Source organism: Tympanuchus pallidicinctus, unplaced genomic scaffold (genome assembly GCF_026119805.1).
Source record: "Tympanuchus pallidicinctus isolate F22 unplaced genomic scaffold, pur_lepc_1.0 scaffold19, whole genome shotgun sequence".
Taxonomy (NCBI): Eukaryota; Metazoa; Chordata; class Aves; order Galliformes; family Phasianidae; genus Tympanuchus; species Tympanuchus pallidicinctus.
Genome location: NW_026294710.1, coordinates 6,915,499 through 6,942,307, shown reverse-complemented (window position 1 = coordinate 6,942,307; position 26,809 = coordinate 6,915,499). Strand labels below are relative to the sequence as shown.

At 37.9% G+C, this 26,809-nt stretch overlaps 1 protein-coding gene across 3 annotated transcripts in view; it reads right to left on the bottom strand.

Moving 5' to 3' along the window:
- Positions 1–513: 513 nt before the first annotated feature.
- Positions 514–26,809, bottom strand: part of CD36 (CD36 molecule) — a 38,553-nt gene continuing 12,257 nt past the window's right edge. For all 3 annotated transcript variants that reach the window (XM_052680903.1, XM_052680904.1, XM_052680902.1), the window contains exons 2-14: positions 25,670–25,904; positions 16,951–17,111; positions 14,643–14,787; positions 12,369–12,548; positions 12,155–12,246; positions 11,717–11,763; positions 8,614–8,683; positions 6,861–7,048; positions 5,940–6,058; positions 5,334–5,407; positions 4,557–4,611; positions 3,630–3,794; positions 514–2,945 (exon numbers count right to left, since the gene is read on the bottom strand). In XM_052680903.1, the coding sequence (XP_052536863.1) occupies positions 3,630–3,794; positions 4,557–4,611; positions 5,334–5,407; positions 5,940–6,058; positions 6,861–7,048; positions 8,614–8,683; positions 11,717–11,763; positions 12,155–12,246; positions 12,369–12,548; positions 14,643–14,787; positions 16,951–17,111; positions 25,670–25,789 (1,416 nt within the window). In that variant the 5' untranslated portion in view covers positions 25,790–25,904 and the 3' untranslated portion in view covers positions 514–2,945. The remainder of the gene's footprint in view (positions 2,946–3,629; positions 3,795–4,556; positions 4,612–5,333; positions 5,408–5,939; positions 6,059–6,860; positions 7,049–8,613; positions 8,684–11,716; positions 11,764–12,154; positions 12,247–12,368; positions 12,549–14,642; positions 14,788–16,950; positions 17,112–25,669; positions 25,905–26,809) is intronic.

The following is a 26,809-nucleotide window of genomic DNA, read 5'->3' as shown; positions in this document are numbered from 1 at the left end:
TTGCTAGTTACCTGGGAAAAGAGGCCAACCTCCACCTTGCTCCAGCCTCCTTTCAAATGGTAGTAGAGAGCAATAATGTTGCCCCTGAGCCAGACTTCTCTCTTCTTCTCCAGGCTAAACAATCCCAGTTCCCTCAGCTTCTCCTCATAAGACTTGTGCTCCAGACCCTTCTCTGCGTTGCCCTTCTTCGGACATGCTCCACTGCCTGAATGTCTTATAGCAAGGAGCCCAAAACTGAGCTGTATTTGGTATGCAACATGCTGGCACATTTGAGTATTGGATATGCTGCCCCCAAAGTCTCCTCTTTTTTTGTAACCCAGTGTAAAAATGCTGTATGTCATCATACTTCATAGGGCAACAAGAAATATGCGCATCCAAGTAGCAATGATGTGCCAAACTACAATGACATCATAAGGAAGGCTAGGCACAAAATCATTAATTCATCAGTTTATAAAATCAGTATTTAGAAAAAGAAAACACACTCAAAACACCAAGGAAAAGAAATAAAATTAGTCCATTATTTAACACAGAATTTATTTAGACATGAAGGTCTCAGGAAGAAAAGTCTGAGCTTTATTTTATTTGTATTGAGTTCAATAACATCTCTAATAAATGTTTATCTCACACGAGTTTGAACAAATGCAAATAATTAACATTAGCTTTAATTACATCAATTAAGAATAACTGGAACCAACACTCTGAACAAAATAACAATTAATTTTAATTCAAGCACAGTCTAGGAGCAGAACGTAGTTTGTAAGTCTGAACTTGCATTTAGATCAGTGAGATTATACATATGAACAAACACATTTATGTGCATGCAAAATTGGGCCCTGAGACATTCAAAATCCTGGCACTTGACTTGCTGGATAACTGCTGCCGGAGAACCACATCATGCTAAACCACACTAATAGAATAAGTGTTAAAGTGGTAACAGTGGAATTCAAACTAAAGAAAATTTAGCTTAAATAAAAGTGTACCAAATTCAATCAAAGCACTGCTGTTGTTCCTCTGGTGAAAATATCTCACCATCAGGTTCTGGCACACAGAAAGTGTATGTATATAGATACACACACATAAATATGTATATATAAAATATAGTGCATTATATATACATATATAAAATATGTAAAAACTTAGTGTCAGATCTTGAACCACAACAAACAGAAGGTGAGTCAATGGCTGTAATGGTACTCAATTTTTTTTTTACATGTCCATAGGACTCTAGGGATGTCTTCAGTTAACTGAAGTCATTGCCTAGGAAGCACAATGAGGAAGCAAATACATTAACTTTCTAAGTGAGAGCAGAACTTCTCTTTGGTGTCATGCTTCTTTCGCATTTCCTGCCCTATTACTTTGCAGTTCCAGCTCATGACTGGAAAAAGTGACTCTCATGATGTATTATGTAGACTTTGACCTCATTAATAGTCCTTGGGGATTTTTATGATTCATCAGCTCTAATGCACAACAGCTACACAACTTTGTTCACAAGGAACATTAAACATGATGGATTAAAACAAGAAAATTTTGTTGGGTTTTTCTCTTTCTTCCCAAAGGGTGAAAACACTTTACTGAATATACCTATCAAAACATACTGTCCTTTGCTAGCAAGTTAAACTTTTCTGGATTAAAATCTATTGTAGTACTATTTCCAAGCATCAGATTATCAGAAGCTGCACTGTGTTTGATTTTCCTTTTTCTTTGCAGCCTTATGTGGACAAAAAAATTGAAGAAATCTTACGTAATGCAGAACTCAAGCTCTTGTTCTGAATTCACTGTCTCCATGGGACACCCCATGATATTCAGCATCTGTCTCAAGGACACTAATTTCAAAGATATGGCATTCAGATTAAATGAAAAAGTAAATCATATGTACAGATGGCAATGTTTGCTACCTACCTACTGGCTGACACACTTCATTAACCAAATAATTGCACATATTTCCTTGTGGCAGATGGCCTATCAGAGAAAAACTATGGCTACCTGTTCTCATTTATGCTCTAAATCAAAAATGTGGAACACTTTGATGGACCCTTTGGACCATCAAAATCATTATCTTTGTATTTCTTCTGTCTCCAGTATTCTGGGAAATTTTCTCTCCACCTTGAAGGAGTTGTATCACAACACTCCCTAAGGGTTGCCTTTGGTGAAGTGGAGCTTAGGCAGCAAAGAGGCTGGTATGCAAGGAAGAGCCAGAAAGAGAAGCACACAGTAGAGAATACAAAGTGTAGTGGAGGATAGGAGTTAGGGAGTAGCTCAGATTACCAAATATCTGTGGGGCCAAACATTGATGAGCACCATCAGCAAATGAATGACTGTGGTATGTGCACACACCATTTCTGCACAAATTGTATAAACCAGGTATTTTAGTGAGTCTTATTAATTTCATGTTTTACAGTTAGTAGCTTTACATAACAAACTTCACATTCAACACAATTCACATCCCTGAATAAAGAATAGAGAGCAGTTCAATTGCTGCAGTTTCCATTCCTTGAAGGAACAGAAAGAAACATTTAAACCAGAGTATCATGGCTTGAGCTCAAAGGTGTTGTCATTCCCTAGCCTGTGCTCAGAGCTAAAACACTGGCAAGGGTCTTTCCTTTGTCTTGTAGTTCCTGGTAGAAAAGAAGTAGCAACTTGCATAAATGACAGAGGGTGGACTAAATTCCAACTGCATTTCAACTTCAGTCTGCTTGAATGTCATTTAAAACTCATAACAAGGTTCATATAATCAGTTATTTGAAAGTATAATTTCCACAGTGATCTCTGATGTCAGAAGTGAGGGCCTTTGTAAATATCAGTTTATTGGGGTTATTCAGTTGGTCTTCTAAAAATGGAAAAGCCCATTGAATTCCATTGTATGTGGAATCATACCTTTTGTCACTGACTTTTAACATGCTTGACTGAAACTTCATCCTTTGTCTACATTTGAAGACTTTTGTTACCTGTAGTGAGATAAAATCAGAATTTAGCATGTGGTAAGGTAGGTCTTCTTAAAAATGGTTCTTTACAACAGCATAATCTTTTCATTGTAACATTCACATTTCTGCTTTATTCCACCACCTGGTTATCCTATCCAGGACAGACCTATATTACATCTTAGTGGGCCAGCTATGTTTGGGAGGTGTTGAGGCTCTCGGTAAGACTGTGGGAAAAAGTGAGAAAACCTATCCAATGCTCTTGATAAGAAATGTAATTTAAAGTGAATTCCCTGAACCCCAAACAGGGATATGTCCTGGAAGAGTGCAGGAATCTACAGCTGAGTGGCCTTTGTCCCAAGGAAGTACTAGAAAGAGCTTCTGAACTGTTCAACGGTCTTAGATAAAATGTCTGTTTTCATGAAGTCACAACAATCACGCTGTCTTTTGGAAAAAAGAAATGTTGGTCCTATGGATTTAGTTCCCAATATCCTCTCCTGGGTATGCTGAGAGCATCCTAAAAAATTAAGGCTTGGAAGAGAATTTGAAAACATTATCTAAATTATCTACATTTTCAACAGAACTGAAATAGTAACTGCTGAGCATTACTATCACTTGAAAAATGACAATTGATAAACATGTAATAAATCTGAACATTTTAAACCCTGGAAAGAAGTTGCTGCTGAGAACTGAGCCATTAGTGTTACTTACTTATTTCAATTTCTTTGTTCTGCATATGAAATAGGAACCCATGAATGCGAGGAACAGCACAGAACCTGTGATGATTAATGCCATCTGCACCACACCCAGTAAATGGACCCGACCGGTGACCTTATTTCTGAACATTTCTGCTTTTTCATCTCCAATAACAGCAGACTGAAATAGTGCAATAAAAATGTCAGTGAAAGGTAAATATGCAAAGACCTCACTTGCTGAATATATTCTTGGCATGTGTACATAGAATCACAGAATTATAGAATAGCTTAAGTGGGAAGGATCCTCAAAGATTTTCTAATTGCAATCCCCTTGCCACAGACAAGGTTACCAAACACTAGATCAGGCACTAGATCAAGTTACCAAGGGCCTCATCCAACCTAGCCTTGAATACCTCCAGGAATGGGGCATCCACAACCTCTACAGGCAGCGTGTTCCAGCACCTCACCACTCTCTTAATGAAAAACTTCCCCTAGATGTCCAATATAAATCTCCCTTCCTTCAGTTTAGAACCCTTTCCCCTTGTCCTATCACTACCTATCTGGGTAAAAAAGTTGATTTCCCCCTAGTTTATAATCTTCTTTCAAATATTGTAAGGCTGCAATGAGGTCTCCCTGGAGCCTTCTCATTTCTGGGATGAGCAAGCTCAGTTCCCTCAGCTTGTCTCTGTAGGAGAGGTTCTCCAGCCCTCTGACCATTTTTGTGGCCTTCCTCTGGACCCTCTCCAATAGCTCCTCATCTTTTCTGAGCTCGGGGTCCCAGACCTGGACACAGTACTCCAATGGGGCCTCATAGGGCAGAGCAAAGGGGGACAATGCACACATATCATAGCATGAGTTTAATTGATTAATTTCAGGGCAATAAGACAGAAAAAGTCTTGTTTGTGCTTTTTTGACAGTGAACGTATGCAGAAGATATACTAACCTCATTTAACCAAAGAATAGGGAAAACATAAGGTTTTTGAACTTTTGATAAAGCCCTGGAACAAGAAAATAAAACACACAGAATGTTATTGTTAGCTTGTTGCATACACCAGTCTCTCTACTTAAGCATTTTTTCACCTTCAGTAACAGCTGTATCTCCCAGACATACTTCTATAGCAGTTTTGGATTGAAAAAACAAGCCTAGAGTTTCTAATACTCATTTTACATATTAGGCAATTATCACTAGTCTAGCCTTCCATGTGCAGGCAGTCAGAAGAAAGAAATGCTGGACACGTCTATGTATTGGAGTAAGGGTCTGAAAATCTGTGTGGTATTCACCAAAGAAATGTCCAGAAGCTGTACACGGACATTTGGGCCAATGAAGAGAAGTGAAGCAGAAAGGGGACCCTTTGCCCTTCTGACAAAATCCAACCAGTGTCAGAGAACACATAAATCACATCTCTGAATTTATTACAGAAAAATGTATTTTCCTTTCTATTTCATTCTCTACTTGAGTTTTGTAAGAATGTTATTTTTAAGAACATGTTGCGCTGTAAGCTTCTATGGGGAAATCAGATATGTGTCAATATATTTGGGCAGTGCCTTGCATACGAAAGCTGCTTTCACTGAAATTTATATTCTCTGGGAAGTTGTGACTGAAGTTTTTGCGAGATACAGGAAGAACTTTGGCAAAGTATTCTCATTTCTTCTTTCTCCATTTCTACCATTGTACTTTAACATGAAGTATATAAAAACAAAATAATAAAAAAATGCTTACTCAATTTTTGTTGAAGGAGTCACAAGGAGGTTTACTTGCAGTCTTTTGGCAAATTGCAGTGTAAAACCAGTGGTCTAAAAAAATGGAAAAAAAAAAGAATCCACTAATTTTATTTTTTTTTAATCGGATGCATAAATGCAGAAAAGTAAAAGCAGAAAATGGCTAAAAGTTTTGCACCAGTAAGAGATGTAAATTTAATTGGCAGAGGGCAGAAAACACTTTGCATCATATCTTAATCTTAACGAAGGTCAGATCTTTTCTTCATCTCTTTTTCAACTTTTAACTATTAAAACAGTAGTATAAAAGCAATAGAAAGTATCTCATAAAAAGAATTTTTAAAAAGCAGTTTAAAGTCATAGATAAACTTCAACACGCTTCAGAACTTTGTGCAATCTATTTAATCCTGTATTCCCAATGAGGAAAAATCAAAGCTTATTTTCCAAACTTCGAATGTCAGACTAAGACAAAGTTTTGCTCTAAATTTCCCCTGCTAAAAGCTTAACACCTTTGTGAGCAGATCTTAAGAAAAGATCACAAAAATATTGCATTCTTCGCTTGTCCCTCTGGTAAAAGACTGAGTTAGAAATATTAAATATTTGGACTTACAGGCTCTACGTCTAGAAATGTCTCATGCTCCTCCTCATTTGGGCTCAGACCTTCAACATCATGCAATATGGATTCACTTGCATGAAGAAAATGTGGAAGAGAGATATACACTGGCCTTCCTATATGAAAGCAAACAAATGAAAAACTCATTTGAATCATTAAGCCTTGCTTCAGTGCTCATCATCTGAAGCTATTTTCTATGCACACATGATTTATCATACAGACAGAAAGAATCCTGAAAAAAAATCATTAATATCTCCTCTGTTTCCACCAGAATAAATTGAGATTTTTTTGTGATTCTATTCTCATGATGAGAATGTGAATGGTGAAATAAGTTGTGGTTACAAAATCCTGTTTCTTTGTGTCTATGCCATGGAGTTGGAAGCGTTCCTGGCTCCACACTGAGGTTAGGATCTTTCACTGTGTCACCCCATGCTCGTGATCTTTTTTCAGTAGAAAGCAAGCCTGAAAGGAACTCATGCTGCCCACCCTGCACCAAAAGAAGACTGTGTACATTGTACCAATGTAAAATTAAGCTAATGGTGTCTCTCACTTGATGCATGTGCACACAGTTGTGTACACACCCACACAGAATTATCATAAATACAAAGACTGTGACTCTCTGGCTTTCATATAGTTCCTATATATAGTTCCATTCCTTTCTGTATGCGTATTCCTGAGAAGTTCAGTAGCAATCTTCAGTATCATGTCTTTTTCTTCATAGTGCCATGCAAGACAGAGAAATATTATAGCCATCATTTTGGGAAATGAGGCTACAAAAATGGAAAGCTCTCACAGGTAGCCTGTGGAAAAGTGTGCAGATAAATACGCTGCTGGATCCTAGGGCAACACTTCAGCTACGGGACACATGCTTTCTCCCCAGTCAGATAACATGTTTGGAGTATCACGTCCCTGCCATACCTGCTTTGCAGGAGCTAATGTCTAGGACTCCAGCCAGCGTGCAGTTCTGTGATATGACCTGATCTGTACAGAAGCAGTAGTTATCTCCAACATCAATCGGTGATGCAAATGCTTCGCGAGGAACTGTGAAACGATACAGTGGAATTCCCTTCACGGTCTTCGTGGTCTGGTAAACTCCATAGATTGATCTGAATATAAAAGAGGAGAAATGTCACTTGGGTTGAAAATCTGAATTTTGCCTCTGAAAAGAAAGAAGTACTTCACAGAACCCACGTTCAGCAGTTTGTAAGGGCGTTCCTCAGTAACAAAGATTATTCTGTACAGTCACAAAGGGGTGTACTCACTCAAAGATAAGCACAGTAAGACACAAAAAGGCAGATAAAAATACCAGTAAAGAATATATACAAAATGAATACACTAAGAGCTCTTTTTTGCTACACTTTTCTACAGTCACTGTTGTAATGAAATGTTTGATTTATTTTTTTTTTTACTACACTAGAGATAGTTAACAATATATATGCTCTTGATTACAGTGCTTTCCTGACCTCATGTTAAAGATTTAAGCTTCATGGTGCTGGCAGCATATTGGATATTACCTTACTCAACTGCATATGAGCCAAAATACCACTTCAAACTGTTTTGCTGATACATTACAAAATAATAAAGAGATATGGTTGGTATGCAGTAATCTAACCAAGGCAGCAACACTTTGTATTGAAGCCAGAGGAAAGAAGGATTCTGCCACTTGCAACATGGTGAGAAACTTTTCCATGACCTTGTTTCATCCCAGACCTTTGGGAGGTTGTTATTGCCCTTCTTTGTTCATTAATTGTGAAAATTGTATGGTCAGAGGTATCTCTCAAATTATGCTCAATTAATCTAAAGAATTTTATAATTTCTGAATTGTAAGTTTCCTTTTCCATAACTTGAGAAACATTGCCCAGTTTTGAGATACGATTACTTTGCAAAAAAATAAAAAATAAAAAAAAATCTGCATGTAAAAACAGTGATCTTTAAAAGCAAACAATTCACAAAACATATGATCTACTTTATCCCTTTTTAAAAGGAAGCAGATGTTTCCAGGCAGCAAAATAAATACTGGGATCGAACCTCCCAAAACAAATACACTCTGATGCCCTTAGTATCTCTTCAATTTGATTTAAGATATCTCACTGGAGAACTCAGAGACACCAGATAACCAAAACAGAAGAAGCATGCTGAAAAGCCATCAGCATGGGATGAATTAAGCAGGTTTGTTTGTAAATACATAAAATATGTAAAAATAGCCTGTGAGAAAACAATTTTGAGTATCTAGAGGCTGACGGCAAATTCTCCTCTGCACAGACGATGTTCAGCAGAAATCACCAAAATGGGCCCAGCCAGTCCCTGCAGAGGGGCGAACTGCCAGCTCAGACCACATAGGCAGGCAAGGGGCTGTCCTCATTCTAAAAGATCAAGTCTTTGAACCCTGTGGGTTCCAGTGTCTGTAACACCTCATAGCAGTGTCTCCCTCTGTAATAAGCAAAGGCATTCCCGAATTACACACCTGTAATTCTCTGAAATGAAACACACCATAAATAACTTACTACTTGACACAAATGAAAGTGGTAGAATTAAGCTCACGAGCGCAGCTCACACATTAAGTCATGTTTAGGTGGAGCAGTTATGTGGTACTGCTCCAGCAGGGATCTCTCCAAAATGAAAGAACACTGGGAAACACACACGCATGCACAGCAGGAAGGGGCCAGTGTACCTGCAAATGTCAGAGGAGAAGAAGCGCAGTACCTGATTCTTCTTAACAAATGGAGGAAATGATGCCCCATCTGTAAAAAAATAATAAAAAAAAACATTAATTAATTTCTAGCTCAATGCTCAGATGTTACTTTCCCATAAAAAAGCTAAAAGTAGCCGTAATTAGTAATTTGTAGAGAAAATATTTATGTCAGTTATTGTATGATGGCAAGTATTCCACAGAACTGTTTTTGAGAGTGAGCCAAATAATAATGGCAGCTTTTTTTTTTTTTCTTTTTTTTTCCCCAAAGTTGTCAATCTATTTATTCTCAGAAAGAGCAGTGATGCACTGGCACAGGCTGCACAGGGAGGTGGTGGGGGTCACTGTCCCTGGAGGTGTTCAAGATGTGGCACTGAGGGACACTGTCTGTGGATATGGTGGCATGGCTTGGGGTTGGACCGGTTGATCTTAGAGGTCTTTTCCAACCTTAACAATTCTGTGATTCTATGATTCTATATCCTTTGCCTGTTGTGATAAGACAAGGGAAATGGTTTCTAAGTAACAGAAGGGAGATTTAGATTGGATATAAGGAAGGATTTCTTTCTACTAAGAGCATTTAAACAGGTTGTCAAGACAGGCACTGAATACCCCATTGCCCCATCCTTTGTGACATTCAAGGACATTCAAGACACCAGGCTCTGAGCAACCTCATCTAGTGGCAGGTGTCCCTGTTCATTGCAGAGAGCTTGGACTAGGTGACCTTTAAAGTTCCCTGCCAACTCAAGTGATTCAAGGACTAGGGAGGTACTCTCTTCCTGTACTCAGCCCTGTTGAAGATACATCTCAAATGCTGTGTTCAGTTTTGGGCCCCTCACCACAAGAAAGACATTGAGACCCTGGAACGTATGCATAGAAGGGCAATAAAGCTGTGAATGTTCTGGAGCACAAGACTTACAAGCATCTGAGAACAGGGAACAGGGATTGTTTAGTCTAGAGGACAGGAGGCCAAGGGGAGACTTTATTGCCCTCTACAACTACCTGAAAGGAGGTTATGGTGAGGTGGGGGTTGGTCTCTTCTCCCAGGTAATGATGATAGGACAAAAGGAAGTGGCCTCAAGTTGGGCCAGGGGAGGTTCAAGTTAGATGTTGGGAAAAAATTATCCAAAAGAGTGGTAAGGTGCTGGAATGGGCTGCCCAGGCAGGTGGTGGAGTCACTGTCCTGGAAGTGCTCAAGAAAGATGTAGGAGTGGTACTAAGGGACATGTTTCAGTGGGCAGCAATGGTGGCAGTGGACAGTTGGATTAGAATGATCTTCAAGGTCTTTTCCAACATTAATGATTCTATGGTCATCGAATCCATAAAAGCAGAGGATAAAAATACAATTCCTACTTAATAAGAATCCCAATACGTGCTCCCACTGCTTCAGTGTATATGTACTCTAAGGCCTTCTAGAGATTCTTGGTTCACTTGGAGTTCAGCTAGCACCTAGTGCTTTAAGAAGTGCAGCTTTTGTCTTCAAAAGTGCCTATTTAATAAAAAGTACTAAACATTTTTCACCCAAAACTGCTCAACTGGAACTCCTGAGAGACAAGCACAGGATGTCCAGGAAGAGCTTTTTCTGATGTCTTTCTCCCATTTGCCATGAAGAGAGCAGCTTGCCTGCTTAGAAGCATACTTCTGCACTACATGCATCTAGTGTTGAGTAAGAGGAGTCTCACCCATTTTCCAAGCAAGGTGTTGTAACAATCTTCTAACCAGTACATTTGTTACGTCTTGCTACAGCTCAGTTTCTTAGTCAGCAATTCTAACCAAGAAATGGAAAACAACTGTGCTATCTTTGAATCTAGTTGGCAAGATCCAGAAAGCCAAATTACACACTGCTGCTTGCCCACTGCTGACAGAAGCACTTTTTCTTAAAGACAATCCAAGATTGTCCTGGAGACACGCTCTATTGTAAAATCTTGGCAGTGTTGGAATGTTTGCAAATACAGACTCATTTCAAACTGTATAAGTGTGCTTATTTAGACTTTTTATCTCGTTGTTTACTTTTGCTCAGAAAATGCTGTGCTCTGGTATGAAAGCTTACAAGATGCAAAGGAATTCTAACTCACATGACATTTTAAACCTGCTGATTCTCTAAATATATATCCCCTCCTTAGCAGTCATACTGAGTGCTCATGTAAACTGTGCAATGACCTTTGCCAACAACAAAACTCTCCTCACTTTCAAAGGACTGAAGCACTCAGTCCTGTTACCTGAGTGTGTTTATTCCATCACTTGTAGAGAAAGACAAAGCTAACAGTGGAAAAACAAATGGATTTCAGGTTTCATAATAAAAAAGGTAAATTCCAGAACCTAAGAAAACATTGCTCCTAATAAAATTACTCCGCAAAAGAAGAAATTATTCCTGTTCACAGCCTTTTGGAAATTCAGATTCTTGGGAAGTATTTGAGATACTTCAAAATGAACTGCCAAGTTCACTCATTTATACCACACTGCACGTGGATGTGGGCGGAGTGGGGATGGGTTAGGATTAGGGCTACCTTTATTCTTTATCCATTTTCACTTGCTACTGCCCTTGTCACATCAATTTCTTTCCTATCTCAGGAAAAACTTTTCTGTCCATTCTGTACATGTAATCTTAATATTCAACAACACAAAAGAATATACATTACTAAAAGGAAAATACGCTGTTTTTCAAATGCTATACCAAAGAGAAAGAATCTTGCTTATATTGTAACAGACAGATAGTAGAAATAGTTAGATCCTTGCTTGTTCTTCTTCCGCACCTACTGTAGCTGGAGTGTGTTTAAGAATATATAAAATAGTGCATAAGATAACGTATACTGATGCGTAATATATAATGGAGACAGATGTATGCATATATAGTAGCAGCAGTGTGTATACATTTGTGTATACATACTCATATATAGATATTTAACTGCAGAATACATGACTCACAACCCAGGGGGTTTAACTTGTATTTTGTATCTCATTGGATTGCAAAATTGATATAATTATATTAATAATTAATATTAATATCTCGAATATTGCTGTATTAACTATATCTTGCAATATTAAGAAATGACTTTCAGAAAGTTTCAGAAAGCTTTAATAGACTCACCAGTGCCGTTAACCAAATCACAGTGACCTTCCCAGTAAGATAGATTCCTTTAACATAAAAAAGTCATGCTTCATTAATTATAACATGTAAATCATGTCATTATTACTAAGCTTCACTGCTCCATTATAAGCCTGATTCGTTAGCAATGACACAGAACAGAAATAAATTCCATTCAGATAAACTATATGATACAGTAGAATAGGATAAATTGGATGTGCCTATTTAAGTACACAAGGCAGAAGCAACTATTTGTAACAAAGAATCAGTAACTGTCTTAAATCCAAGCTCATAACAGAATAACTAATAGCCTGAAGATTGATCAAGCTTTTCTTGAATCATTTACGAGTTTCCATTTAACTATAGCTCTTAGTGAGGCATGTTTTAAAAACCACACCTTGGAAATACGTACATTTTTTCATATATACAACATCATGATACCTTTTGTTTTTATAACTTTCAATTATTGCTGTTTTGCTTATGTCTTCTTTCCCATTATACACTCTGTAAAGTCCATCAGATGTCCCATTATACTGTAACAGAAACAAGAAGGAATAACAAAATTCTGTCAGATTTTTCCTCCTCACAGCAGCAGCCTTAACTTTCATTCACAGAATTGTAACTGAATCATTATTTCCTCTCTGGTTTCACTTACCGGGTAGAAGACTCCCAGAACTGGGTCCAAGGGGAAGGGAACCTTGCTTAAGAAGGGGTCAGTGTATCCCCATAGTATTTCTTTCACTGTTCTGTTCTGCAGCATGTTTGATTTAGAAGATTTAATCCACGTATTTAAAAGTAGTTGGATGAAATTGTTTGTATAGAGGGCAGGCGCAGCCTACAACAGCAATAAAATTAAAGTTTGGATGAAAAACACAGAAAGACTCCAAATCTCTGGCAAAGCTGGTAGGTAATGTGGATACAACTCACTGTAAGTTAAATTTTTATTTACAACTGACAGTCATTAACAAAATTGCTGGATATAACTTAGCATAAAACCAGACTATTTGTCTTCAGTGTTTACACAAGTTCACTAGGTTATCCTTAAACTCTTTAAACTTCAGGTCCCAATGCATATTACATGGACTGTACCACTTCTCATTTTGTTACCTATTGTGTCCGTATGTCACATACACCAGCCTCACACACATGCCTTGTTACCTGTTGGCTGTGGTTTAAACTTAATATGGTGAAGAAATTATGCTATCAACAATGTGACTGTATCCTGAATAAAAACAATTAACTCCTGAAGTACAATTATTTTTTAATCAGAAGGTATACATTTCTGCTCTGGTGGAATACATTTCTGAAAGTAACATATCCTTTCCAGAAAGTTTTAATTCTACATAACAGATGAACTTTTTCTATTCCAATGAAGAATGACGTATTTTACCAGCAGTAATTGCAACAAATTTTTCCAGAACAATGTTAACATGTTCCTAAATCCATCAGATAGCTTGTGGAAAACAAGCAGAAAGAATCTAGGTTGGTTCATGTGGTGAAGTAGAAAATTATGACAATTTTGATAAGTAAATCATAGAATCATAGAATGGTTTGGATTGGAAGGAACCATTAAGATCATGTAGTTCCAAGCCCCTGCTGTAGGCACAGACACCTCCCTCTAGACCATGTTGCTCACAGCCCCATCCAGCCTGGCCTTGAATGCTTCCAGGGAGGAGGCATCCACAACCTCTCTTAGCAACTTGACCCAGTGTCTCACTGCCCTCACAGTAAAGAATTTCTTTCTACTAACTAATCTTGATCTATTCTCTTCCAGTTTAAAATCATTTCCGCTTGTCCTGTCATTAAGCATTCTTATAAAAAGTTCCTCTCCAGCTTTCTTGCAGGCCCCCTTCAGGCATTGGAAAGCCACTATATGGTCCTGATGGTTTCCCTTCTCCAGGATGAATCTGTGTAAGAAAAATCTCTTTGAGCAAGCTCAGCTTAGGCTCTACAGGATCTTTCTGTGTTCAATGCTACACAGAAAGTTATGGAACAGCCAGCCAGAAAGTTGAACTCCGAGAGACAGAATTGATCTCTCTTTTGCTTTTATTTTTTAAATCTCTCTTAACCCATGAATCTTTCATTCTTGCCTGAATTCAAACTCAGAGCAAGCAGCAAGCATGAATATGGAAAGATTATGAGATAGAGATGTATATTCAATTCCTCTCATGGCTAAGCATGAAAAACGTCTCCCTTGATTTCTTAGTATTTTCACCACAAGGTTATGATACAGAAGGTGGTCTCTACTAGACTGTCATCAGTGCTGCCACACGAGCTAGGCATCACCTCTCTGGGAATCTAGACTTATCCCAGTTTGGTTCTGAACACAAATATGGAGCTTGAGTAATCTGTCCTTACATACCCCGACATAGTTTCTTCCAGGAAGGAGCCTATGTTTAGATCCATAGAGTTGCATGGTTCAAAATGAGGGGAATGAGCAGTGTTCGTGAATGCCATGGCATGAAGGACTTTGATCCACCAAAACAAAAGCAACTTTCTGAAAGGAAGTTGCTAGCCCAGATTGGAACATAGACAATTGGCCATTATTTTCTGTTTAAACCAATCACCTGTTCATTTTAACACCAGCATTCACTCTCACAGTTATCCTGAAAATGCTCAAGTAGGAACCATAGTGTCATCAGGAGACATTCCAACAACACAATCATGGCTGATAATAATTCTTTCCCACACAAAACTTGCATAGAAGGATGCTGTTTGTTGCATTCTGTCCAGGCTGGTGACTTTGCTTTCATTGGCAAGAATAAGTCAGTTTTCTTTTATAGTTGAGATTACCCTGGGCATATAAGGAAACCTTAATGTAAAAGCCGTATGTCCTTGGAACGCGCATTATTAATGCTATATTCTCCTCTTTTTCCTCCACTATCTCTACATTTAAATGTGGATATTATGGATTGGTTTCTTGACTTACAACAACAGCGAGGTTGAGGCACGTGATGGTGTCATTTTCTGTCCCAACAGACATATCAGGTTCAAAACGAGCAGCGTTAGGCAACATGTAAGATATTGTGCCATTAGAGTTCTCTGTGATATTTTCTTTGGGTAAATATCGCACCCTTGAAATACAAAATAAAAACAGAATATTTTAAAATCTGATGTTTGCATTAACATATAATCAGACCTGACTGAATTTCTTTGAACACTTTTGAAAATAAATGTTCACCATTTTATAGCCACTAAAAGATTCTAAAGTTTCATTTGAATATTTGTAAACATGTACTATACATTTCTCTTGTAACTATTTCCTTAATGCCTAACGGATTTTTGCTTGACACTAAAATTCAAACAAACATTTCTTCGTAATTTTTTGTTTCAGTAATCAGCTCTGTATCTTCCTGTATTCTGATCTGAGTTAGTTAAGTTTCATCACATTTTCTTTCTAAGATTTTTAATTGTTGCATGCTCTTAGAATGGAATTACTCAGAATTGTTAATAAACACTCTTGAGATTTGATATGTTAAGCTTGTGTTCCAATGAAAGAGATTACAGGTTAAATCTATAATGGAAATCACTTTGTTAACATTTCATAACCACATGGAGATCTACAAGCAGTCTTTCAACACCACTAAGAAACACAAAAGCCTTCTCTTGTGTGTTTGTAAGTGCCTATATTTCTATTAGTCAATCACTGAGGCACAAATCTCCATGCTGTTGCACTCCTGGCTCTGTCTCTTTACGTCTCCATCTTCTTTCTGACCTTACTGTGGGAGTGGCATTCAGGAAGCACTGTATGGGTTAATCTACACTATGGGACCACTAAGTTCATACTGGCTCCATTCTGGTATGGATTCATGCTCTATCAGATCTTACAGCCTGGATGTGAGGGGACCAGAAACTTCAGAGCACATTTACCTACAGTACAGATGTAACCAGTGCAGGTGGACTATACCCCCAAAGCAGCTGGATCTTTGCTTCTTAACAGTGGTTTGAGAGCATGCCACTTTAATTAATGGCCTACTGTGTAAAGGAGCTATCTAGAAGTTGTCAGGTTTGTTTTCTAATGTCACATATAACTGGAAACAAAAGACTCAAAAGTTTTCCACTTCTGAAGAGAATCCTTGGGATAACTGCCATGTCAAGATCAGTTGTTCTACTTTGCAGTAAGTAATTAAAAATTCAGAGGGTGATTGAGAAAGAGACCCAGCGTTCCAGACATTCAAGTAGACCTGATATCTCTGATCATGGGACACATCTTTCACTTCACAGGTGAGCATGAGTGCAGCAGTAAGAAGAGTAATAGACATCATTTCTTACATAGCTTTATCTACACATTCAGCAGACTTACTCCTGAGAGGATACGAAATCCCACAGCATTCTCATGTTTAGTGAGAATTCTCCTTCAGCAGTATTTCTTAGCTGCTTGGTTTCTTGGCCCCTGTGTTATCATTTCCTTTATAATGTATGAACAGGTAATGTATTCCCAGGTAATGTATGAACCAAGATATTCGAATGATAAATTAATTTTTCAGGCATTAAAGCACCTCACCTTTAGATGCTGCAGTCCAAAACTATCTTTGCAAAAATTTTATACAACCACAAAGATATTAAGAATGAAATAACCTATTATATTAAGAATGTCGAACAAGAGAGCCAGCAACAGGCAGACACTAACTGAGCTTAATGATTTGGGAAGCATCAACTGCTCCTATGTCAACTTCAGATTTAAAATCAAGCAAAAGCTTAATTAAAAGTTTTCCTGAAAGAGGATGGACTCTGCTCTTAGGTAGTGCATTTAAAAAAAAAAAAAAAAAAAAAAAGAGGGAAAAAAAATTGGAAACAAAAAATCTGTACATTAAAAATGAAGATCAATAACACAAGACACTTTATTAAAATAAATATGTGTGATATATAGCTGATAAGACAATCTCTCATTTTCAAGGCACCTGGCATACTTTTCTAAGAGGTGAGCAAACACTGAAAAGCAACAAATGAATCATGCCTATGTGTTTTTATGGTAAACACCTCCCCACTTGGCAGTCATTTTTCACAAGTACAAACAGCTTCATACCTGGATACCTACTTTATATTTTTTTTCCAAATGTGAAACAGAGTACAGAGAGTGCTTGTGATTGCTCTGCATAGCTGCAAATATTTAGGCATTTTTTACAAGTCTGACTAAAATAGGATTCCGGGCTTTCCAAAACCATTTTTAACTCAGCAGAATTTTGTCTAACAAAACTTCTGATAGGATATATCATTTAAGTGGGGACTCTGCTTACCTGTATGTGTAAGGTCCCCTTTGTTCAAGTTTTGGACGTGCTCCGGAGTTCAAAACCTCTGATGGATTTTCCACATTAAAGATCCAAAACTGCCTGTAAACAGAGCTTCCTGGCACAAGCCAATTATCATATGCAATGGTACCATTTGAAATGACAACTTCCTAAAAGGGGAAAAAAAAACAGTTAAGACAACAACAACAAAATGACTGACAAGTAGTGCTTACTTTCCAAATATCTATAGAGGGTTCCCAAGGAAACAGAAAAAAAAAGCTGTTCTGTCATCAAGAAAAGGCGTTTGGCCAGCATGTGAAGGCAGACTGACAAAACTAAGTCCCTCTAAAATCAGTGAGCACAAAACTGATATAATTTCTACTGTAGCCCGTAGAAAGCTTTCCTAGTGCTGTGGGTGCACATTTCCTTAGTTTCCCCCTCCAAATCCACTGATGACTTCTAAGAAGAAAATCTTTCAATATCTGAATCTTATCCAGCTGTTTTTGAAGTCCATAAGCTACCTCTTGGTACATTTGCCAGTATCCCACAGGAGAAGATAAGCACTATCTCTGATCACGGCACTAACACATGTACTAAGTCATTTTACAGCCAGGGAAAGTGAATAATGCTTATGTAGGACTATTTTTTGTCAGCATATTCTTGTGGCTGAGACTGACACTTAGTATGAAATCTCTGTTTCACTAGAGTGGTTTCCCAGGTTCAGAAGATAAGTACAGAATAGAAACATAAGGAACAGATAGGACATTGGGAATTGTTACGGAGTGACCAACAGCTTTTTGTATGGCACTCAGACATACAATGATTAATGCATATTGAGTACTTGGGACTGAAAAGTTAAAGTAAGAGTTTGAAAGTATATTTCCCATATTGACAGGTATATCTGCTCTGTCTAGTCTACATTAGATTTCTATGTAATTTTCATAAATAGCTGGAACAATACATTTTTGTAAATCCATTGGAGGTAAAGATTTAGAAAAGGTTTTACAATAGGAAGATAATTCTAAGCAGGCTATCTGCAACCCACAGTGTACTTTCTAGCTGAGTTGTGCAATATTATTTACTTAAGTTTCAGAGTTCACTTGAGCTACAGAAAAGAAAGAATTGGAATCTTCCAGAAAGTTATGCAGCAAGAAAAGACATTTTAAATTACAATTTAAATTTACTAGATTTTCTTTCTATGTTAATTTTCTGATTCTAGAGTTTCTTTAACAAACACCATTCAAAAAAGAATAGTACTAATTAAGAACCACAGTTTGACAAGTGAATGTGACCTCCTGAAGAACTGACAAAGACAATGTTTTGCCTGAGAAAAGGCTGTTTCTGTAGTCTAGCTGCAAATCCTCTGCTGGTAGTATAAGGCATTGAAATTGTTTTCCAAATTCCTGGTATAATTCATGTGCATTTCTATATTAGGGGAGGGAAACATTTCCACTGCAAATGTGTTATCAGCCTGAGGGCTTGCACTCAGACCTAACAGCTACAATTCCCTTCAACCTTGTCTTGCAAACCCTAGGAAGCCAAGGACTGTTCCAGCTGTGATCCGGAGTTGGGAAAGCCATTCCTTTCGTGAAGAGAGATTTTCATTGGTTTGGGAATTAGCTTTTCAAGTTTCACAGATAATTACTCAAAGGATCTGGGAGAAACAGGTCAACATAAAGACTGGAGGCTGTCAAATGTGATATCCATCTAAAAGAATGGCAGGAAGAAGGATTCAGGGAATTACAGGCCTGTCAGCCTGACCTTGGTGCCAGGGAAGGTCACGGTGCAGATCATCTTGCATGTTACCACACAGTACATACACAACACTCAGGTAATCACACCCAGTCAGCATGGGTTTATGAAAGGCAGATCTTACTTGACTAACCCGATGTACTTCTATGATAAGATGTCCCATTTAGTGGATGAAGGAAAGGCTGCAAATTGTTGTTTACTTGGAGTTTAGCAAGACATTTGATACTGTTTTCCACAGTCTTCTGGAAAAACTGGCTACTTGTGGCTTGGATGGATGTACTGCTCACTGGGTAAAGAATTGGCTGGATGACCAGACCCAAAGGTTCATTGTGAATGGAGTTAAATCTCACTGGTAGCTGCTCACAAGTGCTGTTCCTCAGGGCTTAGTATTGGGGTCAGTCCTGTTTAATATTTTTATCAGTGACCTTAATAAGAGGATTGAGTACACCCCCAGTAAGTTTGCAGATGATACCAGGTTGGATGGGAGTGTTTATCTGCAGTAGGGGCAGGAAGTCTCTGCAAGAGCAATCTGGGTAGGCTGGATTAATGGACTGCATTCAGTTGTACAGCATTCAGCAAGGGTAAGTGTTGGGTGGAGCATTCAGCTCATAGCAATCCAATGCAGTGGTATAAGCCTGGGGAAGAGCGGCTGAAAAGCTGCCCAGCAGAAAAGGACATGGGAATCCTGGTCAACAGCCAGCTGAACATGAGCCAACAGTGTGCCCTGGTGGCCCAGAAAGCCAATGGTGTCCTGGCATGCATCAGAAGTAGTGTGTCCAGCAGGACTGGGGAAGGGACTGTCACTCCGTACTTGGCTCTGGTCAGATCACACCTCATATACTGTGCTCAATTTGGGGTCCTTCACTATAAGAAAGATATTGAGTTCTTTGAATATGTGCAGAGAAGAGCAATGAAGCTGTTGATGAGAATAGAAAACCAAGACACATGAGGAGGAGCTGAGGTAACTGAGGATGTTTAGTTTAGAGAAAAGGAGGCTGAGAAGACGCCATTGCTCTCTACATCTCCCTGACAAGAAGTTGCACTGAGCAGTGTGTTAATTCTCCCTTCTCAGGTGACAAGTGATAGGATACAAGGAAGTGGCCTTAAGTCACAGTAGAGGAGGTTTAGATTGGATATCAGGAAGAATTTATTCACAAGAAGAGTGGTCAGGCATTAGAACGGACTCCTGAGGGAGGTGGTGGAGTCATCATCCCTTAAGACATTTTAAAAATGGGTGGACATGGTTTTGCACTGGGGTTGTAGTGTTAGGTAGATGGTTGGACTTGATGATCTTTAAGATCTTATGCAAACTTAATTATTCTACTTTAGTGTAGTGTAGTCTGTTCACGCGCAGCTCAGCCTGCTAAGGGTCTGCTTGTGTACTGTATTCAGCAAGGTATTCGGATGAGAGCACAGGCAAGAATTTGACCTCCTACTTCTGTGCAGCTGGGACAGGGGAATGCTCAAGGATCTCTGTCAGTTACACGATCAAGAAGACAAACTAAACTCTCTGTAATACAGTCTACAGCATGTAACAGGCACAAAATGAACAGAGGAGTTGCAAACTTGGACAAAATTTGAAAGCAGTGTTACTGGCTTCTTAAAATCTTTAAGATTTCCCTCCCACCCCTTTTTCCTCCTATAACCCTTTGCTAGTATTATAGCTGCACAGAATTACACACTGACTCCCCCACCACTGCAGATCTTGCTCAGAGATGCTGGACATCTCCTTCCTTGAGAGGTGCAGAAGTAGCATCCTATCTGACCTCAGTTTTAGACATTAGGAGCACTTTGCATTTATTCTGCAGTGATCGTATCTCATATGTACTATGTACTTTCTTATCAGTCAAGAGCTAATTTGCTTTTCACCTAGAAAGGTGGAGTGACTCTCCCTTTCTTTTCGTTCAGGAATAACTGTGTCTGTGTTATATGCTTGGGAAATGCTAATGGTGAAAAATGATCTTGGATATTGTATGAAGAGGCCCCAAGGAGTAAAGTAGCGGGGCAGCCAGGCTGAAGTGTGCTCCCTTATGGATTTGCAGCCCATCCACAAAATGGCACTACTACCACATGGAGGCAGCTTTAAGAGGACAGCCAGCCTATCCTGACAGCTTTGCAGTTGAAGGGAAAGACCTACTACCAACTCCTAGACCTGATGCATTCACCTTCCCCTTGTATTGGGCCAGTTCTCATTCCTCCAGGAACTTTATCTCCTTTCTGGACTGGAGGAAGACTATTTTCTTTTTTTATTTTGTTTGGTTACTTTTCTGCCAGCGAGTTATTTGGCTCAGCTGTGTGGGAAGGGGTGAGGATCAAATGAGAATCAGGGTTTAAACATGGGAAGCAGAAGAACAAAAGAGGGAGGAGAAGGAAGGGAGTAAGACTATTCTTTTTATTGGCATTTGGCCATTATTGTAACACTTTTTTGAAAAAGAAGGTGTGTACATTTTGCTGCCACATATTTTAAGAGTGAAGATCATGGGTTAAAGTGGAAAAAAATCCAGAAGCCTGTCCTTATTCAAGTTCTCATTTAATAGCACTAGTGTACTCACACCAGCAAGTGTTTGGGCTTTGGCTGTCTGATCACTTGCAAGGCCACCCCTAAATACTATCCCTCTCTGTAGCTGGCTTCACATATACTCACTTAGTAATTCTGCTCTGCTTTTTGTCCACTGTAATTTTATGAAAGGTGGAGTAATATGGGAAACAAACAATTCACAACTGTTAATATGAAACAAGTCTCAGCTCCTTAGTTCTAGAATTGTATAATTGTTTTGGGTGGAAGGGACCTTAAAGATCATCAAGTTCCACCCTGCCTGCCATGGACAGACATAAACACATCAGCTCCTAGTATCTATCTCTAATTCCTTAAGCAATATTTAACTATCGTTAGCAAAAGTAGCTATACAGAATGCAATTACTACACAGATAAGTTCAGCTCATGACCTACATGTGCAAGACTGAGTGACAGCAGGAAGAACTTTAACCCCCCTGTCTTTCTGACATTTTTCTACTGATGATGGGTCAACCAACAATACACAAACTGAAGGCTCAGGCTGTCAACAATAGAAGCCTGCTGTATTTTGCCGCTTTAGACAAAAATCAGTAATTATGATTTCTTATGGAGAAAACTGCACACAATCAAGCAAAAAAATGTCACGATTCTGGGGGAACAGAAAGATGTTGTGTGTACCTTAGGCTGCAAGAAAACTGCTACTAGTTTATCACTAGTTTTTGTGTGTTGCATATTTTAGGCTGCAGATGCAAGCTGGGGATAACAACATGGTCCTGTGAAACTGAAGTAACTAAATTCCATGGAAACAATCTCCCATTTTGTAGCTGAAAGTAGGAATAAACATTTATTACTTTTTATGTCATGATAGTTCTCCCACATATTAGACTTCCTATTCAGGCTTTGTTGAATCAAAACTTTGAGTCCTTTTTCAGTTCTTGGTCATAAAAAAATTATGGAAGCCAATCAATTTTACCACTGCTGAAATACATGTTATATGATCATGTATGTTTCTGAAGCCAGCTGTTGCTTTAGTTTCATTGGTTAAGATAGAGAAGTTGCATATGTCTTTCACAGAAAAAAAAAAAAAAAAATTAAAGTGTGTCCTATGCCTCTGGTACTCAAAAGGCAATGATCTGGCCAATCATGTATAATAGATGTGTAGAGAGACAGATGCCTTAACACAGTAATTAATAGCTAAAACTGATAGCTTTCCTTCAAAAATAGCAGAAGCTAACCTGAGGACTCCACTGAAATAGTAGAGCACTGATGTATTATGACAAAATATTCTGTATTATCAACTCACCAGGAGTTTAATATATTAAGTAATATCATGTAGCTTCTCTTAATCTTTTGAGTTTGCATTCTGGTAAGCAGCAAAAGATCTTAGAGAAAAAGTGGAAAATAAATCACCTAACAATGGCTTTGAATGATTAGACTGGAAAAAATAAACTCGATTTTTCAAAGTTAATAATATTGTATTTAGGGGGAGAAAGGCAAAAAATATTGACGTGGCTCAGTTATGCATCTCCTTTCAGCAGTATCAGATATAAATTTTCTGATCAATTGTTTTGAATAGACCTCTCCTTTTTTTTTTTTTCTTTTTTCTTTTCTTTTTTTTTTTTTTTTTAACGTTAATGAAGGTATGAAGGCGATTTCAGTGAAAACAGGGTTGGTCTCTTCTTACTTGTGACAGGACAAGAGAAAATGGCCTCAAGTTGCACCAGGGGAGGTTTAGGTTAGAAATTAGGAAAAAATATTTACAGAAAGGGTTGTTAAGCATTCGAATAGGCTCCCAAGGGAGTCATCATCCCTGACTGCGTTTAAAATCCATTTGGATGTGGTTCTCAGGGACATGATTTAGCAGTGGGTTGTTAGAGTTAGGGTAGTACGGTTAGGTTGTGGTTGGACTTGATGGTCTTGAAGGTGTTTTCCAACCTGAGGAGTTCTACGATTCTATATCACATGACAGTGAGCAACATAAATGTATTGAGTCATATAGAAATGCATATTTTGATAGCCTCAAACAAAATACTTTTTGTAGAGGTCTTCATGGAATGCTATCTTTGCCTTCTGGATAGGTGCAGCTTGGGAAAACTACTTTCGTTTCTTTGGTTCTGAAATCAAAGGTGCCTTTAAAAAAAGGCACCTTTCGCTGTATAGGACCAACGCTGAAATAGTTTGAAATTGACCTTGTTTAGTTAATCTCTTGCACAATGCTACTGGTGGTTGTTGTCATGTTCATGCCTCACATCAGATGAAATGGAAATACGCATACTTACAGATCGTATCTTGGAAAAAATCTTTTTTTTGTTTGTACATTTGTTTCTATTCTACAATCTTTGTTGACAAATTCCAATGAAACTGCCACTGAAATTTTCTTTAAAAAACATTTTCTATTCTTGTTTAAAAAACAAAAAGCGTTAGAAAAAAAAATAGTATATGTTAATATTTATCTTAAGCATTATAACAGTGAATAAAAAATATTTGTTATTCTTGTTAGCAATTTCATTTACACAAGTAAATCAGAACTAGGAACCATTCTATGTCTCTAGGTAGATTCAAGACCCTCTCGCGCATCTTCTGAACTGATCTTGTATTTTAGCTGTATTTATCTTTTGAGAAAAGCAATTGCCTTGCAGTCTCCTGGTCTCACTGAATAATCAGCATGATAAACAGAGAAGAAATAATCCAGTTTGACTTGTGGTTAGAAAAACAAATCATCCCTATTACTTAAATAAACAAAGACTCTACAAATTTACTCTTGTGTTATTCAGATTAATTGTGGCACTAATTTTCATTTTTATATACTTCTGACAAGTTGTCTTGAAATAGTTACAAACATCTGAAACATGATCGCAATGCAGAAAATTATAAAGAGGGAAAAGAAAAATTACTCTGTCTAAAACATTAATAAGAATTTGTGCATGTATAATATGTAGATATTTTCAAAATATGCTGTATAACTGGTCCGTTATTACAAGTAAACAGATGAACACAAAGTAAACAGATGAACACAACATTTGCAGTGTGTGTAATTTGCTTCAAAAATGCTAACTGCACAAGACAACATTGTGGATTAACTGAAAGAAAATTTTTGGTATAAGGAGATATACATTCTAAAATAACACGTTTACAAGAAAATTTTCAACTTCCTCAATATTTCAATCAGTTGAAATTATTTGCAGTTGTAGACAATGTCTATTTTTATTTTTTTTGTAAAATACTAGAAGGTGGGTGAAACTTTATGCAGAGACACTCCTCTTTTTCAATTAATATATTTTTTTTTATATTTTTCTATGAATCTGATAAGATCATGAGAGAATACAATGGATGCTAAGAATTGAATTGAATGCAGAAGACTTTTTTTTTTAGGGTTTTGGTTTTTTTTAGTCTTTTTTTTTTTTTTTTTTTTTTCCCCACAAAGTGATGGTGGAATCTAGGCAAGGCTTCAATAGGCAATGAAACATTTCCTGACCATGTATCCAGTTCTCTGATTTATACTGCTGATGAATAAATTATGTCCAGTCTACCAGAAAGGTTTTTAAATATCTCTCTCCAATGTTTCCAGCACATTCAACTTCATAGCAGATCTGTTAGGAAGCCTAACCAAAGCTTGATTTCTAACTGTTGGATGGTCTAATTGACCAATTTTAACTGGTTTCCATGGCTTCCATGGTCATTTCTTTTCAGTATGGCTTAAACCCACAGTTATGTACTCATTTTGACAGAAGGTTTAACAAATTAACTTTGTATTTTTAACTACAGTCAAAACTAGATTCTAAAGAAAATCAGGTGAAAAGAGATTGAGAGAGAGAGCAAGGGGGAAATGTTTCTGCATGAAGTCTACAATACTCTACTTCAGTTATTCTTCACACTCCTTAAATCAAGGAAAGGTGTGTGGTGAGATTTTGTAGTCTCGTGAAGCAAAGCATGTTTCAATTACACAGTCACAGAACATGATCTGAATGAACTCAAGAGTAAGACTAGATTCTGCATTAGAAATTTGTGTTATGTGTACACATATTAGGTTATGTGTAGTAAGGAGTGCATAGTTGCATGAAGTGCATGCATAAATGCATGGAGTGAGTCCCAATTAAGAAAAAAAAATGCAGAAAAACAGTTGGATCAGTATAGTGGTAAAAGAAGAAAACAGTAACTATTGTAATTGTAATAAAATTAAATAGACTGAATTATATTAAAATTAATCTTGAAAAAATATTTTTCCTTCTCACTCAAATCATGAAAAAGCCAGCAAATGTGGTAATGTAATAAAAATATTAAAGTAAGTGCTGCAGCAACTATTCCCAGGAAAGTTTGGATTGTACACTACATAAGGCTTTAAAAAAAGTTAAAAGAAAATGTAAAAAAAAAAAAAAAAGGAGAAAGAACAAAAGATTCAGAAATAATGACTATTCAGGAATCAGAAAACCACTGGATTGAAAAAAAAGAAATATTTTGTACCTTTTTTATTGCTCTGCTTATGAGGTTATCTCCAACTGGTATCAGAACTCCTCCAAAGATGGCCAGCACAGCACCAACGACAGCCCCAGTAAGGAGCCCACAGCTTCTATTACAAGTCATTCCTCTCCTTTGACAGGGTACAGACAGGAAATGTAAAAATATCCTTGTTGCAGTTCTCCAAGCTTTTTTTCACACTTCTTGGTCCCAACAGACTCACTGATCTTCGTGAGAGAAGCTGGTAATGTACACAGAGAGTGAACAAAAATTACATTCTAAAGGTCAAAAATACAAAGTACATGAGATGAAATAGGTAGGAAGATAACATGTCAACAACAGTCAGATAGAGGATAGCAGTACCGGAAAAAAGTTTTATACACATTTGGCATGCTAGTCACTTGACACATACAACAATCTGGTTTTTCCTCATTTTCTTAAAGGCCATTACGTTGTTTCATTTGCTTTTTTTTTTCCTCTCCCTTTTTCTTTGTGTTATGGCTCTGTAGTACAAAGGAAAACTGTCATAACAGTACTGAGATGACATTCTTCTTTAGGAAAACACTTTCTCAGAAATCTCCCTGTTCCAAAGCAGGAGGTTATAGCCTTCAGCCTTGATCACAGCCTGCAATGCCCATGGCTACCACTTCAGGCAAAATCAGGAGTTTACAGCACTTGTGTAAGCCACCCAGGCTAGGCCTGCAACACACCTTAGTGGATATGGCAGTCTCTAATAAGAGGCATCTACAAAAAGTCTGTCTTCTTGTACCTCTGTCAGTCCACAGTCTACTACTGAAGGGATAAAATTTTTGTTTCATAGAATCATAGAATGGCTTGGACTGGAAGGTACGTCACAGATCATCCAGTTGCAACCTCCACTGTGGGCAGGGTTGCTGACTGTTAGATCAAGCACTGGATTAGGCTGCCTAGGGCCCCATCCAACCCAGCCTTGAGCACCACCAGGTATGGTGCATCCATGACCTCACTGGACAGCCTGTTCCAGCACCTGTGAAAAACTTCTCCCAAAGTTTCAGCAACTTCAAGGCCAAAGCATTACCGGGTTTTCCTTGTAGGAGTTGAATTCTTACTCTCAGCCATCTACCCCACCAGCTGATTTCACCAATCTCAGTTGCTTTACAGAAAGGC